This window comes from Rhopilema esculentum, unplaced genomic scaffold (genome assembly GCF_057945365.1).
Source record: "Rhopilema esculentum isolate cy_ngs unplaced genomic scaffold, ASM5794536v1 HiC_scaffold_23, whole genome shotgun sequence".
Taxonomy (NCBI): Eukaryota; Metazoa; Cnidaria; class Scyphozoa; order Rhizostomeae; family Rhizostomatidae; genus Rhopilema; species Rhopilema esculentum.
This window is the reverse complement of record NW_028300834.1, coordinates 563,486-581,323: the sequence shown is the minus strand read 5'-3', so window position 1 is coordinate 581,323 and position 17,838 is coordinate 563,486. Positions and strand designations below refer to the sequence as shown.

The following is a 17,838-nucleotide window of genomic DNA, read 5'->3' as shown; positions in this document are numbered from 1 at the left end:
TATCAATTTGCGAAATTGAACATCTTCAGCAATTCGCCTTTCAATTGACTTGATGTGGGCGAATTAAGTTAGTTTCCTTACCAAATCAAATAAGTGCTCAAGGAACACAGAACAGCACGCAGGGAAACAATGCGTCAATTTATGACACATTACAAAATTCAACTGTACAAACGAAGAAGCTTTTGAAATGTATTAATTTGATCAATATTTAATTTAAGAGTTTCGAAAGCTTCTCCAACAAAATGAACGACGTGTCAAAATCCAGTTACAATGTTTGCAGTGCAAGCATGCAGTTTACATAGGCGAACATATACGATTTGTCAATGAAATCTTCTCTGTATCCACGATGAAGCTGGGAAAAATATTTTATCCTAGATTCTGCTATGAAAGTATTCAGCTTCAAAAGACAAAATACAATGGAAACTTTATCTGATACTTCGTAAAAACTCAAAACAAAAGGCTTTTCCATATAGGGAACACAGATTTTTTATAAACAAAGATGTTTCAGTGAGCAATTAAATTTTTCATAACGAGGTCAAAGCACGCCATGCATGAACCATCAATTGTACCTTCAATGCGAAAGTTTTTAATATCGGGTTTTTGATGTTGGAGTTATTAAATGGAATTGGAATTCCATTGTGAATTGAATTAAAAAAGGCAGAGTAAAACAAGTTAAATTTACTTCTCTCTTCATCTGAAAGTAGAAGCACTACAAGCAAGAAACTTTTCAAAAATTGGCAGCACTGTTTCGTTCACTTACTAATTGCCTACAAATTTTTGCTTTTCCCCATGCTCTGATTCACTGCTGCACTGTTTCAAAACGTAGGTCGAGCCACGCTTCAAACCAGACCTGGTAGCATAAAAGCAATTTTCTTAACCATTCCGCTATCGACAGGATTGCAAGAATTCAGCATTTAAGAGCTTGTTAGGCCTTGCGAGAACTGTCTCTACTTTGGTAGACAGAATGCAAGCAAACATTGGCTTGTCAATACACATGTTAAAATGCTACTTACTTTTGTCATTTTCGAACAGACCCAATTCGTGCCTTGTATCTGCAGGCCTGCAATTTTTGAAGGACCGAATTCCATTCATAGGTCGATGTGCGCTGCAACACACTGACTCAAACAAGCTTAGTAGGATGTTTGATAGGAAAATGAATGCTTTACAGTCGTGTGTTGAAGAGAAACTACTACTTGTTCGAGTGACTCAAAGCATTCCAATGCAATGTAGCTAAAGCCTTCGAAGCTTTCAAATAGCAAAAGAAAAGTATTAATTCCCAACAGGCTATGTGAATCTGCATGGGGAGAGACGAAAATGCTTTCGATTTCATGTCTCATAGGAGAATACACGATAACTGCCTTTCCCAAGATAATAGATTCTAACTTGACATTGTGCAAAGAGGGTTGCCATTGTGCAACAACTTTTTGGAAGGACCCGGTTGTCCGTTTTTTCTGTTTTCTATTTTTCATTCATGACAGCTCAGCCTAACAAATAAACAAATTTAAAACTTCTGATTCTAAAATTTTCACTGCCACCCATTTCATAATTCCAAGTGCTTCTCCTTGTTCAAACCCTTGAAAAAGGAAAAGTTAAGTTTCTACTATGTGGGACCATGATTCCGACATTAAAACACATTTAAAGATCAGCAGTAAAATATATTGATTAGAAATTTATATTCCACCGTAAATTTAAAATTAACAGATTCTTCACAATATCAAATATTCTAAAAAATATCATTTTAACACACACAGCATGAGAATTTTTTTCGATTAACAACAAAGATTTAACTATAGGTTCAACAAAGACTATCGATTAACTAATGTTTCAAATACAAATTTGTAATGGATTTAAATGCATACGACAAATTTTGCTGATATGAAAATCGAATGGTGGGATGCGAAAATCGAACTGATGTTACATAAATGCCAAAAGGACTTGTAAAGTTGTCTATCCATACAAATAGTTTATCTATTTAAAATTCCACAACTAGAATTGAAATTAAAACACAACCTTGCGAACTGATAACAACAACCAAATAAAGATGCATACATTAAACAACAAAGTTTTAGAAACAAGAAACATATAAGAACACAATAACAACAATTTTTTATCATATCAATTAAGAGTTCTACTTATGTATCTAATTTTGTACCATATCTTGCATAAATAGTCCCGTCCCACTTAAATTTCTAAATATCGCTAGAAATACAGTATTAAAACATTAATAAATTTTATATTAGAAAAATTACACATTTGAATCATGAACCACAGAGTACGGAAAAGTATTTCAGTGTTTAATATTTTTGATAAAAAAATATTTCAGATACTACATATATATGCAATAGTTGTGTCAAAAAATGCAAAGAAATGAAATTTTTGCAGTAAACATTAAATAAAACATAAATTAAGGATGCTGTCAGCAAAAAAGGAATTTGCGTTAATTTAATGATTCAAAATTGAATCACACAACAGTACAGAAAACTGATTGTCCTCACCTAGAAAATAATTGGGGGAGGGACGTGATTTTCCTTTGCTTTCGACAACCTGCCAAGAGAACCCCCACAATTTCTGTACTCTGGTTCGAAGATATTTGATCATGCATTTGAAAAAGGATAGAAATTTATCACAACCTTTTGTATTTTGTCCATTTAATCAAAGTCATTGGTGAGCGATATAAGAAAAGAAGCTTGGCAAAGAGATCTTCCTCCAGATTTAGTTCCTTGCTCTCTCGCACCATGTAAATCTCCAGGCAGAGTTTGAGAACTTTGTTGACATTAGGCATCTCGTCAAACATGATACGGTAAGAAACAGATGTGAAAAACAATCGTACAAATTTTCCAATCAACCAAACAAAACCAACGTATAAGCCAATAATCCTACAAGGAAGATTGCAAAATTAGGAACAGTTGATTTTTAGTTGAGGCTACTCGAATCAAAAGAAAATGGTAGTCTTATCATCTAGAGTCTGGGATTTACGAAATAAAAAATGGTTTAAAATTGGAAAATTTGTGTGAAGATGGGAAAAGAGGGTTCAAGATTATGCACAGAAATTGGAGACATTTTGTTCAGTGGTGCCGTAGTCCTGAATGCCATTTGCGAGGGAAATTCACTCTTGCAAATAATCTAGAAAATTTCAACCAAAACAAAAGGATTTCAAGAGACCCCCATGTGAAACAATAGAATCTCTGCCAAAGATGTACGAGAGATGGAGTGCTTTGCCCCCCCCCCCGCCCTAAAGTGCCCCCTTTCTGTAATAGCAATAGTTACTGAGAGAGTATTAAAGCCAAAGCTCATCAATCACTAATCATTAATCAATAATCACTAATCAGCTTATCTTATCGGTAACTGGTTTGCACTATAAGCAACAGGACCCAAAGAGCTTCCAATTAACATCTACAAAGGAGCCTTTTTGAGGCAGCACTTAGTCATGAAAGAGCATGGTATCAAAACGCAAATGCACGTATAATACAACATTGCTTTTCGAGATGACGTCATTTTGACTAATATCAGTTATGGTGGCACTCCAGTATCAGCTGTAGTAAAAAAAGACTTTGCATTAAAAAGAAAGCAACCTAAATCATATTCCAAGCTAAAAACTTCAAAACACCTACCCTTTGCTTGCAAAGAACGAAAGATGAAGTGGTGGCACCAGATCGTTGAAAGTTATAATTTCCAGACTGTCTTTTGACGGATAGACTGGACTTGTCTCCTGAATAATTTCCCACCATTCCACGAGGCTTGAATTGACCTGAGGCAAGGGGCCCTTGCGCAGCTTCAGAACACACTTGACGTAATGGCCTTGGCCTAGCTGCTCAACAGGCTTCGCAGGGCCACTGGCTGGCACTTGGATGAAGGTAGGAAACAGGTTCTTTATCACTCTGAAAACAAAAGACCCGTTGTTAAAGCGAGCGAATTTATATGTCTGGATATTCATTTTTAATTCTCAACTAAAAATACTTGAAAGACAGGCAAATATTCTAAAATAAACGAATTATAACTATGGCTCTGTTCTGGTAATGAAACTTTTCTGATTGGATAACAAAGCTTAACTGCTTTGCTAGAGAATCACAGAGTATCAAAAATACCACGGTATATATCATATAGATAAGAGACCGTACTGGGTTGTTTAAAAAAGGGGGTTAGAAGGATATGATGTCAGTCTAGTACTTTTCAGGTAAGCTGGGGGCGGAGTGGATACTCTAAGGGAATCTTAAGGCTATTACCTATTATAAGCCAACATGGCCACATTTGTGAGATAGATTTGCCTTATTAAGTAGAGGTTGGTTTCTATACAGGTCTTTAAAAGTAGACCTCAGACCAGATCTCTGAAAAAGTTTGCCGAGTAAATTCCACGATTTCGCCATACCAAGATAGTTATAATATGGTGCTAAATTTATCATTCCTCAGCAAAAAATCTACTTGAATTCGCCTCAATGTGCATTACTCACAATTTTCCACCATCCTCATTACTTTGAAGAATATTTCGCAGTTCCCTTCGTATTCTGTCATAAGGCTTGAGCGGTATGACATGAGTTCCAGAAACTGTTTCTTGAACGAGCGCTGCTTGCGAGGTGTTTGGCTCTCTGCAAAATCAAAACATTGATTAAAGTTATCTTGAATTTCGTTCAATTTCAAAACTGAAATAAATATCCTAGGATTAACTGTTCTTCGGAAGAACTTTTTTCACCATAGTCTCAAATATTGCGAAATGAGATGCAAATGCTTGCGACGATGAGAATCAAAATGAACTGTAGAAGCGTTTTGCTTCTTGAGGTAGGCTGCAAGAAGAGGGATTGATGCGTGATTCTTTTCAGTCTCTTTTCTCGGTTCCAGTCCCTTCTCTAGGTTTTGGCGGGCCTAGGCAGAGTCAAAACAAGACATGCATACTGACGCCCAGGAAGACTTTTACAAGGCCATTTAGGCCAAGTTTGTCACTTTCATTGCCAAGATTAAATGTTGGAAGTGCAAAGGTTCTAAAGCTAAAATCTCACCTGTTAAACTCGTACTTAAAACGAATATTAACACTTGCGTTCGACTGCAGCTCTTTGACTAAAAACTCTCGTGAGGGTGGACTTATCGCCCAGATAGAATTTGAATTACTCAGTATTTTTATCCGCACGATGTTGCCTTTCTTTCTATAATCATCAATGAACGCTTTGGCCTAAGAAGAAGGAAATTCGTTTTAAAAAAGGGCTGGTAAATAAGATGGGAGTACATCGGTATGAGATTCAATGCAACACCAACGACAAAATTGCAGTATTATCAACAAAATTGCAAAAGCGAAAATTCCCAATGTTAAAAAAAATTATAGATTTTCATACGATGACCGACAGGTGAAATGCAAATGGAATTCAAGTCTTTCAATTACACATCCTTATACCTTAAACAGTATTTTCTCATTAAATATTTATAACATTCTTTCGAATATAACGTACTGCCGTGCCTGGTTCCAAAAAAATCTTCAGTCAACATCAATTGGAAAGAAAGGAGGAAACAATTTGCATAATATTCCTCTCTTGATCATGACCCCAAGGAGCTGCAAAAAGCACACTGAGGATAACCTATTTTAGTTACTTAAGCAGCTAGAAAATCGAGACATCTGTTTTCATGAATAGCTCTGTTTTTCTTAAAATGGTTTTATAGTCAATTTTTTTCATAAGTTGTTAAAGTCTCTAGAGTGTATGCTTCTCTACCCGCACACTGTCCAGTTAATGATGATTAGAGTACTTCTTCCCCTATGTACGGAAAATCAATCTTAAAAACACTTTTGAAAGATTAGCTCTGCGTAATTTTGCACCTTGACCTTACCGACTGAATGTATTCCGGAGGTTTCAGCACCGACACATAACCCGTCATATTCACCCTTTCATCTTTGATCAAAACTGTGATTTCAAAATACTAATAAACAAAAACCATATTGGTCAACAATATCAAGATGAAACATCGAGATGAACAAACCTTTTCTTTGGACCAGTACTTGCTCTTCTCAAGTTCAGTTGATGAACTTATTTCTTCAATATCTGCGTCTGTTAAACGATGCAGAAACTGTTGCTGGGCACTCATCTTAAACAAAGGCTGAAATCGAAAAAATATTAGATCATAAGTATGTAAGCCTATCTATTTTGTCTAAAGAACAAGCATAACGCTTTATCATACAACGCCTTGTACAACCCCGTGAATTTCAACGCCCACAATGCAGCATATTCAGAACTTGTCAGGGCAGCATATTTAGGACTTGTAAGGCTTACACTGACAAATAGACTAAAAATGCTTCAAGTTAGCAGCAAAAGTTAAGAAAATAATCTTCGAGACAAAAATAAATATCTTGAAAGAAATTGCTAGCAGCTCAGGGTAGCTAACAGCACATTATGTAACAAAAAAAAGACTTTTTTACAGTTTAAAATTCAAAACAATCAGAACTGCAGCAACCTGTAACAGTAGAAAGCGTTATTCCTTCTGTACATCCCTAGTTTCAATCTTCAAAGTAGAAACATAGATCTAGCATTATCAGTTTAATGCGTAGACGAGTAGAAGTGGCGTAATGGAGGCAGCCGGGACCCCTGGGAATATTTCAGTTTGGGGCCTCCCAGTTATAAGCATTAGAAAAACAATAGAGGAAAAAGATGAAATTGTAATCAACACATTTTCCCTTCATTTAGACTGATATATCACACAGGCTTCGGGCCCCTTGAACTCGTTTATCACATCGAAAATGACTGCTTCAAAGTAAAATAACATTGAAAACATTCTTCTGGGGACCCTGAATGTATGGGATCCTAGGTTTTTGAATTAAAGACAACTTTAGTCCGCTAGGGCACTGTCTAGCCCCTTGTATGAACTTGTTTATACAGGAGTTGGACTGCACGTTATAAAACCTCAAACCAGCTACGTTTCACAGATATATTAAGATAACCATGGCAATCATTTAAACACTATTATATAACGTTTTCTTGTCCAAGGTTAACACCGGCTAAAAAATTTCTTTTCACTGCAAAACGGATCTACTTATAAAATATTTGCTGATGAAGCTTTTCTTTTTAAGAATCGAAACAATTTGAAAATCAACAAACGGGAGTGGACGGACATTGTAGTGTATGCATAGCGATGGAAAGCGAGAAAAAATTATCCTGGTTGTTTTCTTACCAAACTAAATATCTTCAATACAAACATAACTAGTGCTCACGAATAAAAACTCTATTCAAATTATATAAATGAAAAATTAAATGTTTAAAGAGAGTGTAAATAAAAAAAGATGAAATAAGAAATTTTGTATTAAAAACGGGTTCGAGTTTGCTCAAGTGGAAAGGTATTTCCACTGCAGATGGTTGATCGGAAAATATTTCATAAATTGACTGCTGGTTCCTGCTTTAGGCCAAAACGAATGAAGCTCGAAACACTGGAGTGAAATGATCTGGATACAAATTTTTATAGATAAATATTTTCTGGGGTTGAAAAGCTCTATATATATTCAAAGGAAGCAGATACTATTCATAAAATAAGGGTAAATCGTACCCATATATTTATGGGCAAAATTAAGAAAATAGAACTATGTAAGCAGAAGGATAAAGTAAATTCAAGGGGGAAGAAGGGTTCATTCAATTCCTGATCATCCTAAATTATGAGGTCTCCAAACCCATATTTAACTGATATGCTGGTTCCTATTTCAATATTTGGAATTTCTTGAAAATGTTTCCCGATATCACATTTTGGGCAACCTATTGTGCGGTGGGTAACAACCATTTGGAAAAATTCTGTTACAAATCTGAAAAGTGTCTCGTCGGCAATTCTCAAACTCGTCGGCAAATAAAGGACGTATAACATTAGTATTTTGTTAACCAGTGGAACCTGGACAACTCCTCTAAACAAAATACCTAGCGACTTCCCTGGTGCCATAGCTAAGGTCATTGAAAAACCAATGCACCTTCAGCCCTTGCAAGCTCCTCCCTAAGTATAACGTTGATATCACTGCTATAAAAAACGCACCCTTCAACTTTAAATAAAAGAAAGGGCAGTTGTTTTAGTATTTATCCACACTACCTCGCGTGTTCTTAGGCACGTGCCTCAACAGATCTTATAAGGGTTGCAGATAAATTGTTACATACTTAGGGACCGAAGGTATTGGAATGACTGCATCAAATTAGAGAATTTTGGAGCCGAACGTTCGACCCTTTTTGTAAGCAAAACGTTCCAAGGTCTTACCACCTAGATAGACCCATTGACTTTGCAGTATTTTGATCCTCAAATAAATTTTTCATAGACATTTAGAAACCATAAACTGAGCTTTGCTTACAACAAGACGTATACAGAAGCCTTTAAATGAAACGTTCACAAGTTGGAAGAGCAGAGTGCTGGAATAATTCTTGAATTTTTCTTCTTAAAAATATTTGCCTAAGCTTAATTTGTATGTTGAAAATTTTCGTATTATTATAAGAAATTTTGATTTTGTAATAAGCTAATCATACGAGTCAACTGGAGTTTATAAAGAAAAAAAACTTTAAGAAAAAGTGAAAACAAATGATATGTTACCTGGTAGCCACCAACACTCAGTGTAAAGGTTGCATCTACAGGAATATTACTGATATAGGCTGAGTTGATGAAGGACATAAAGAGCAATGGGAACCAGATGACAACGATGAGTAAGAACACCAACAAGCCACCAAGGAGAATCTTGCTTGAGGCCCAGTACTTCATTCCGCGTGGATGAGGCCAGGTCTGTTGCAATCAAAAAGGTGCAATAAAAACGGCTTGATAAGAAAAAATCTTTAATCTTCCATTGTCAGTTAAACGTTAAAATATCGGGATATCTATTAGGATGTCTGCCAACCTTTTTCAAGATGTTTGCTAAAATGTTCACAATCACAATTTAACATATATATTTTAACTTTTAATTTTTGGTTACGTCGCTTCAGTACCAGCCAGAATGAGCACCGAGATTCTGTTTGAAATTTCAATAAAAATTATGTGATGCATAATTTAATATAATTCAACATAGCATAATTTAATACATTATGGTGATATTGGGAATGAAACAACAGAAATTTTGATGAAAATACTCTTCAAATTACGTAAATGCAAGCCTTTTTGTTATAAATGAGTTCTTTCTGTTTGCTCACAAAATTTACAGTTTAATCAACTGTATTAAGCGAATGTGACCTAAATTTAACATATTAAGTGAAAAGACAATAAATTATTGAATATATTTTGAAAGTCTGTGGTTGAAAAAGAAAAACTAATTGCTATAGGAGAAAATTTTTTAGCCAGATTTTCTGTGGATATATTCCAGCAAATATAACTACCTTCTCTGAATCTCTCCAGCATTTCAAAATATAAGTGTTGACATAAATATCCTCCATTTTGAGCCAATGACTGAGGCTTAGCGTTGTATCTGTGCACACCCAATCCAAAACACTTCGCAACTCGAGTAGAAATGGTATTGACTGGATTCTATAAGACACACGTGACTCAATAGCTTAGGACGGATAGCGCGAAGTTTATTTACATCTTCAAAGGCAGATAAATGTATACTGTGCTCGAGGCAAAGTAACGGAGAGTTTAAAAATTTCAACAGCTTTTTATGCACAATGTATATTGAAGCATGCAATTACTATAGAAAGCTATTTGAGGTGATACATTGGATCAACATCCAGTTTCAGTGGTCAATGAAAGTCAAGTCCCGCCGTATATGATCAGCTGAAAAGGTAATCAGTGGTAGCAGTTTTCGCTGTGTTTGGAGGTAAAAGATTGCAATTACTTTAATCAGAAATGCAACAACTTGTATTATTTGAGCTTGTATAATCTAAACAGGGCCTATCTTCTGATTAAGTAAAAAAGGGCAAAGTGGACAGGGTGCGTGACTGCAGTGCTCAAGGCTTAGTAGGCCGTAATTAGCCGTAAAATAGCTGTATTTATTTTCTACCCTTCTGCAACTAAATAAACGAAGATAAATGATAGTAAGTTCAACACATGTTTCGAATGTTCAGCTCTAGCAGACCTCGAGTATACAGCAGAAACGTGCGGAGGATCAATGCAAGAAGATAAGAAACTGGGCCCTTTTCCTCATCTTGCAGTTCAACTCTGAAGCAGTGCTCTTTCTAGAAAGAAGTACAAAATTCATACGGGACTAACATTTATCTTCCATTTACAAAATACTCGTACAGGTAATATGTTTATAGTTTAAAAATTTGATTTTAGAACATAAATCAAACTCACCCCTGGAAAAGGACAACACTGGTCACCGTGTAGTTTTTGGTCAAGAAATTTCCAAGAATCCTAATAGGGTAGCCACACCTTACTTGGTATGCTGAAAGCCCGAAGTACATGCATTGGAAAACGTACATGAAAATGGCTGGAACATTGTCGATAAATTTTCTGTAAAAAAAGCAGCATTTTAAAAACATTTTAAAAAATCTTAATGTTTAATTGAAATATACGAGTGAAATGGAAGTATTTTTAGATGGAAACAGGAATAGACCACCGCTTGAAAATATTTGTAACACATTAAAATAATCTTTGCTGAAAAGGAAAAATAAGTGAATTGAAATTACTAGGAATTGAAAATGCAGGTATACAAAAAGAAACGTACTTTGTTGTGATTAGCGGAACAGCCAAAAACATGAATATGTGAAATGCGAAGACCAGAAATGCAAGGTAGAGGAGTTTAACGAAAACCAGCTTGCGAAGGTAAAGATACCTTGAAGAGGAAGTAATTTTGTAAGTATAAAACAAGGGGAGGCAACGAAATTACTCGGGGGTAGAGGGTCATTGTAGAAAATGATTTCAAATAATGAAAAGGAAGAGCCATTATCTGCACATAATGAAACATATTATTTGCATTCAAAGTGGAATGTTTGATGACGAAATATGTTGTTGGACCATAGGATAAAGAATTTAGGACAAAAATATGATTTAGTATCAAAACAAAATCATCTCAATTATCAATCCACCTAGAATTGTGTATTCACAAAATAAAGCCAAGTATTTTTTTATATACTTCCATAATTAGAAATTAAAAAGCGTCAAAACAAAACAATGTTTGGAGGATTGTTGTCTTAAAAGAGATCATGATTGTGAAAGATATTCAAAGAAATTCGGCAACTAAAGTAATATTTTCAATACAACAAATCTTTAAAAAACCTGCATTTAATGCTTTACAGACAATCAAGTTTCATATTTGATAGATTTGTGATGTGCTATTAAATAGCTTTTACTAGACGATCGATAAGAGTGAGTGGAGGGAAAAAGTATCTTACCGGTCCAAAAGTATGAGTAGGAACTGTGTTAGCAGCATGTACAAAAACGTCCTCGGAACCTTCGAAGCAAAAGCAATTCTTACTGTACATTCGAGAGAAGCTCAAATATAGAGCATAACAAAAAAGACGAAATAAAAAAACACCTTAATCAAAACACTAGGACAAAAACATTCTTGAACAAAACGCAACCAAAAAACAATAGGGACAAAAGCTAAAAACCGATTTAAGATGAAAATTCAAGATAAAAAAAAGCTAAACAGAAAAGGTTTAACAGAAAAAAAATTACTTACCACATTCTCTTCAATGATTTGAGCAAAATTTCGTTTGCTAGACTAAAAAGTAACAAAAAATAAGGATATAAAAGGAACATGTCATGTTGCCCGCAATTCAAAAATTGACATATTTCCAGTAATGATGTTTGTAGGTCAAAATATGGTACAAATGCAGTCTCCAACATAAAGATAGTACTTCGTCCTTCCGTTCTTGGAAGACTCTTTTGATGTTTGCCAAAATACTAAACTCTTTCGGTTTATGAACAATACTTGATATTATCAAGCAAAGCAGGGCCGCAGCGGCTATGTAGCCTAGGAGCCGCCCAATAATACACAAAGTAGAGGGTATGGTTAGTCAAAAGCATCATGCCCATTTTGTAAGACGATATTGTGTATTTTTGTGATATCAACGCAAAATAAAACCACTTAAGACCAAGTCTGAAAAAAACATTTTCTGGAGAATTTTCTAAAGAAATAATTTACTGCTATTCTGCGAATTTTCCATAGAATAGCAACAGAAAATATTTTTTTGATTATATGAATAGACATTTTCTGTAAAAACGAAGAGACAAAAACTTGCTAGGACTAAAAATACCAATATCTCAATGAGTAAGGTAATTATTGATAAAAACCCAACAGCTCTTCCCGACATAGAAACATAACAAAATTCATATGGCTACCTCTGGGGACGAAAATGCGGACCAACTGAAAGCGATGATAAGAAAGACGATAAACTGGCAACCAAACATCCATGCGTAGACATCGACGGCGCCTGTTCCGACTCTTGGGTCCAACATTCTTTCGATGAATCTTCTGATGTTTTCAAGTACGCTAAAGAAAACATATTATACGTAATCGCAGTGCACACAGAAAAACTAAAGCTATAAAGGATACCAAGGGGAACAGAAACATTAACTAGTTAACATTAGGCAGTATGCAAGGGGAAAGAGGATAATATTGATATGAAATTTAAGTAGAAACTTGGAAGAGGGGGTGAAGGAAAAGTGTTGTAATAAAAAGAGTGGAGTCAAAAGGGTCACCAATGATTCGCACTCCCTATGACCCCGAAAACGCGGGCCTTGGGGCAAATTTGAAACAATGCATCAGAATCCCCGATGCAACAATAAAACCAAAAGAAACCGTGATTTTTGATAAGATTCGTGACATTGACGTTGTGGTTTAAAAACTGTCTGCTAAATTAGTAGCTTACTCGAACAGCTTCGATTCTGTAGCGAAGGCGTGAAAAGTAATAAGCCGCGAGAACAGCTACTGGGAAATATGTTTTACAGCAATAAAAATGGTCATTTGATTATATACCTCTTTCGGTTGCGTTCTGAACTTCTTGTGCTTTCTGACGATTGGATTTCAGAGGTGTCCTGTCCCTTTGAATCAAAATAGAGATCTAATAGAGGACATGGTGTAGCGGAATGAAGAAATAATTATTGTAAAAATTTCAGAAGCTTTTGTAAGATAAATATTGTACTTTTATGAATTGCAATATAGTTGTGCGTAATAGTGAATTGTATTTTAGATCTTTAAATTGCTTTTTTTTCCACGAATGTGGCATTAATGGAATCAAACAAAGCAATTCGGGAAAAATATGAGTTTTGGCAGCTATAACCCATGAAAAGGGATAGCTATAAGGAAAACCGGGTTGACCTTTTTAAAGAGCTATGGTTCCTTAGAGGCGGAAAATTTAGCCAACAATAACATGAGACTTGCAATTCTGGGCCTCTAGTGCCAGTGGTGTAGTGCTATCAGAATAACAAGGAGGGCTCTTGCACAAAATGCTGCAAAAAACAATAGCAAAAGTAGAAATTTGCCAATTATTGGCATTAACAAGAAGGGCTCAGCCCCCCCTGAGCCCCCCTAGCTCTACACCCCTGCTCTAACCTCAATTCTAGTTTATTCTATCGATTTTTAGTCGTTAATTAGACGCTCAGTGCTACTTATTTGTTCAGCCTCTTAGGATTTGATTGAGAGATTGACCTCTTACGTGCAAATTACCCACTGAGCGAAAAATCAACCTGGGTTGAACATGCGTGCTGAAATTTCGCCATAGACTTAAACTTTGAAATTAAGATGATACCATCAAAACTCAAACTGAGTTAAGTTCATATGTATAGAGAATACTTTAGTGTTTATATTTCTGGCTATATGTCATTTGTGATATCAATTTGCAAATAAATATTTAAAAAATATTGATCTCACCTGTCTAAAATCTCTTTCAGATATGAAATTGTCCTCCGCGATTGGCTCTAGTGTCTGTGTGTCTAAGATAACAAAAAATACACAAATCAATTGAACAACTTGGCTTGTTCAGAAATTCACCTGTATCAAAACCCACGGTGAAAAAAATCGAAAAACATTTACGAATAATATCATTGGAACGAAGTAAAAACGGGCCTGAAACGAAAAGTACTTTCAAGATTAGGGTTTACAATTCTCCAAAGAAAAGGAAAGTACTCATAATATATATCTTGAACTTTTTTAAAAGCGATTTTAAAATGTTTTAAAAAAGCGATTACACACAAGGAAGGGTGTGCGAATCCAAATTCTCTTTCACGTGATCTCATGCCATCTTTAGATCAACACATATTTAGATAAACAAATGCACTAGTCTACGTATTATCCAGTACGGTTTAATATAAGGCTATGATGTTTGTTGTCAACGTCCCTTCCTTTGTCATTTGGCCACAAAGACCAACCAGGATAATTAATCAATGATACGGTTGATGGATGGATACGATCATCAGTTCAAACTTCCCTTACCGTCAAACGTAGGCGTGTTATGTTGCTGTAATCCATCTTCTTCTTCGTTCCACGATTTCTCACGCCACAAACCATGTGCCTGTTATGAAGAGGTAAAATCATTAATGCCAATAAAATTTAAGAGTTCGAGAAACAACAAAGTTCGCTTGCAAGCCTTTATGTAACTACGTTTTTACTTGTAGGTCAAAAAAGATAAGAAGCATTAGCTGCAAGTTATTGTCAAATTTTGGGAAAATTCCATTGATTATTTCATTGTCAATTGAGATTATCTAAGTGCTTAAATTAACGGTATAGAAATAAAACTGTTGAAAAAATCTTCTTTCAGTGTCAAAGTGGGAATGTTACAGGGTGAAAAAAAGAGAATTTCAAATAAAACTTCTTCAAATTAAGAAATAGGCTCAAATACAGTTACAACTGTTGAAGTTGAAATTTCTTTGATCAAGACGCTTGAGTAAATCGTTTTGGTTGCGGACTTTCGAATTTTTTCAACGAATGTGACTTAAGAATGCAACATAATACGAAAACCGTTGGCCTGTCTTCTTGGCTTGCAAAGCTTATCAAATCTAGACTGCATGCAATACTGTTCAACTACTCTAAACCAAATTGCAAGCATGCGCATTGAAACTAACCTTTAATGCAAATCTATGAAAGAACAATCCAAGCAGAAGCAACAAGTCACATATCGTTGAATTGGCACCCCGCTCTATACCGATAATCCGTGGTGGGCATAACGGATTGTTTCTTTCAGCTGGATGGTACTGGATATCTGAACAATCATTGAATCGAAAGAACTGGAACTGGAAAACATACTTCACAACGATCACAAGTTCCACGTATGTTATGATTGTGATCCAAAATTGTTTTGTTGGTCTTGGTATTGACAGCATTCCCCATAAAATAACAAAGAAAGGCAAAGGTATCGACAGCATGGATGCATAGTACATATGATTGACAATCATCAACGCATAACAAAGAAGATCTGTGTTAGCAAGCAGGGCGTAGTAAAGAGCGACAGAAAACCGAACACCCAGTGAGTCTTGTTTCTGCCACCCGTCTTCTTGCTCTTCATCAAACGTAACGAACGACCAAGTGTCGCTATCTTCATCCTGATTCATGGAACTGCTACCTGCAGAACTCACCTGAAAAGCAATTGCAAATTGCCTGAAGCAAACGCCACTGTAGAAAAGTTCATAACAGCGAAAAAAAATGCTATAAAAGATCGAATAAAATTCAAACCTTTTGATAAAATTTTAGAATAAAAAACTATTTGATTTTTTCGATATCTGATATCAGGCTTCATGAAAGTGTTTGGTAGTCATCAAGAGGATATAGTCAAACTTCAGAATATTTCCGAAAACATAGAAAACAAAAAAGGGTTATTGTTTGGAGCTTGAATTTCTTCCATTGTCAGTGGCCTTTCTCGCGATTTTCAATTGTATCATCACCGCGTTTTGGATTCTCTCTGCTAGAAAGACTGGTTTTCAAAATTGGTTGCAGTTTTAGGCTTCCCATCAAAATACTTGATAAAAAGGCGTATTTAAAAATTCGAGGATGAATCAGGAACTAACAAGACAGTAAAATTACCTTTGGCGATTTTGCAATCCTCTCCGGGTCTGTTGTAGAGCTCCCCTCCCCAAGCTCTTTAGAGTCACGCCGTTGATGGACAATCCTGATATTTTCCTTGTATTTAATCGTCCATTCTCTCTCAAGCTGTTCAGCAATGGCGCGATAATCAGCCGAAATTTCATTAAAATAATCAATCATATTATTAGCAATTTCTTCAAAGTATTCTTTGCAACTAACTCCGAACTCACGCATCGAGTCCATACAAGTTTTTTGTTTTTCTTCACTTTCATCAATAACATTAACTGCCTCTCCTATAGTCTGAGGCTCGTCTTCGTCCAAGTCTATAAGACTGACACTTGAGCCTATAGAAGATTCATTTTCTACTTTTGGCTTCCTTCGACGTCTCACCAACTGGGGCGAGTCCAGATTCGTAGACCTTGTGGAGGAAGCGGGTTCCACTACTATGGAGGAGCCTGGAAGCAGAGTAAAAAGAAAATAGATTGGGCAGAAGCAAGATCACGAAGCCACGCCATTAACATTACGCCATGGCTGAGTGAATAACGAAGGCGTTAAGCATATATCTAGTAGCGTTTTCAATGTTATTCATGATAAGAACACTTTATCACAATTGTGTTAAACAGCACTTTTGTAGCACGATCACAGTTTTGTTGCTAGAAAAGGGTCAACTTGCATTAATGACTTTTAGGTAACTTCGATTACCCAAAAGATTACCTAAATACTAACATATCATGTAAGATATTTAATCCAAACTTAGGCTTTCTATTATAAATTGTATTTTGTATCTATTTCATAGCAATGTGTATGTATTTTGTTTAAGTAGTTGGCCTTGATTAGCTTTTAAGCTATATATTTTTTTAACTGCCAGCTTTAAATCAAAGAATCAATAATAATAATAATAGTTTGAGCAGCTGAAAATAGCTCTCTTCTCGTCATCACATGAAGCTATTTCTAAATGTGCTTTAAAAAAACCAGACAATACAACTGCCATATATTATACTTAAAGGGTCGTCACTCATTGCCTCTGGATTTCTAATCCTGAACAACTAACTTTGAATTTGAAAGATAACTTAAGGAGTTTTTAGGAAATTCTTCTGCAATAGACATAAAATATCAGCATTTCAACTGACTTAAAATACGTAATGAAACAAGTAAAAATCAACAACCAACGTTTTACACATCTACAACATTGCATATATCTACAAAACATGGCTTTATAGAATTTAGTGAATTTAGAGACTTCCTACTCACTAGTAGATGGTCTTGATTCGTCAGGCGGTGGCGGGGCAACAGGCGGTGGCGTGGCAACAGGCGGTGGCGTGGCAACAGGAGACAGCATTGCGACAGGACGTGGCGAGCAAGCAGAAGAAGGGCGCGATATGGAGGCTGGTGGGGACTCCCAAGGCGGAGGGCTCGCTGATTTGACATTTTCAGGTTCGTTTTGAGCGTCATCGTCACTTTCATACCAGTAATAATCGCCAGAGTAAATTGCTGGCAAAATAAATCAGCTTTGAAAACAACTATAGAATCTATTCGAAATATTTTTAAAACAACAAATAAAACCCATAATAAACTCATCTAAATCTTCTTTCGCTAGAATACCTGGCCGATAAAACTGTGAGTCAATAGGACCTTGGGCACGTAAGAATGTCGATATGACATATAATGGGACGATACTCTTATCAATCTGACACTAAGCATATCATGTTTGAATCTTCAACAGTGTCTACATACAATAAATTCAACAACAAATAAAATACTTAAAACGGATACTAGAAAAGGTCAATAGCAGGTTTGTTTTTCTAGGAGCCTTGAACGGCCTAGGGAATATTTTTGAATAAAACACTCGAATAAATCTATACGACATGGATGGCATTGCAAGCGGGTTACCATGTTAGAAATTACACTACTACAAACTTAAACGAAGGGATAGCAGTGCAATAAATGTGAAGGAATTGGCC

At 35.7% G+C, this 17,838-nt stretch overlaps 1 protein-coding gene across 2 annotated transcripts in view; it reads right to left on the bottom strand.

Moving 5' to 3' along the window:
• Positions 1-1,642: 1,642 nt before the first annotated feature.
• The window catches only part of LOC135690819 (piezo-type mechanosensitive ion channel component 1), a 36,420-nt gene continuing 20,224 nt past the window's right edge, over positions 1,643-17,838 (bottom strand). For both annotated transcript variants that reach the window (XM_065208489.2, XM_065208488.2), the window contains 18 exons: positions 17,129-17,368; positions 15,878-16,332; positions 14,923-15,432; positions 14,294-14,372; positions 13,733-13,794; positions 12,839-12,903; positions 12,202-12,352; positions 11,540-11,581; positions 11,250-11,308; positions 10,583-10,690; positions 10,210-10,368; positions 9,297-9,444; positions 8,527-8,712; positions 5,959-6,075; positions 4,992-5,161; positions 4,449-4,583; positions 3,612-3,878; positions 1,643-2,876 (listed from right to left, as the gene is read on the bottom strand). In XM_065208489.2, coding sequence (XP_065064561.2) covers positions 2,624-2,876; positions 3,612-3,878; positions 4,449-4,583; positions 4,992-5,161; positions 5,959-6,075; positions 8,527-8,712; positions 9,297-9,444; positions 10,210-10,368; positions 10,583-10,690; positions 11,250-11,308; positions 11,540-11,581; positions 12,202-12,352; positions 12,839-12,903; positions 13,733-13,794; positions 14,294-14,372; positions 14,923-15,432; positions 15,878-16,332; positions 17,129-17,368 — 3,206 coding nt within the window. In that variant the 3' untranslated portion in view covers positions 1,643-2,623. The remainder of the gene's footprint in view (positions 2,877-3,611; positions 3,879-4,448; positions 4,584-4,991; positions 5,162-5,958; positions 6,076-8,526; positions 8,713-9,296; positions 9,445-10,209; positions 10,369-10,582; positions 10,691-11,249; positions 11,309-11,539; positions 11,582-12,201; positions 12,353-12,838; positions 12,904-13,732; positions 13,795-14,293; positions 14,373-14,922; positions 15,433-15,877; positions 16,333-17,128; positions 17,369-17,838) is intronic.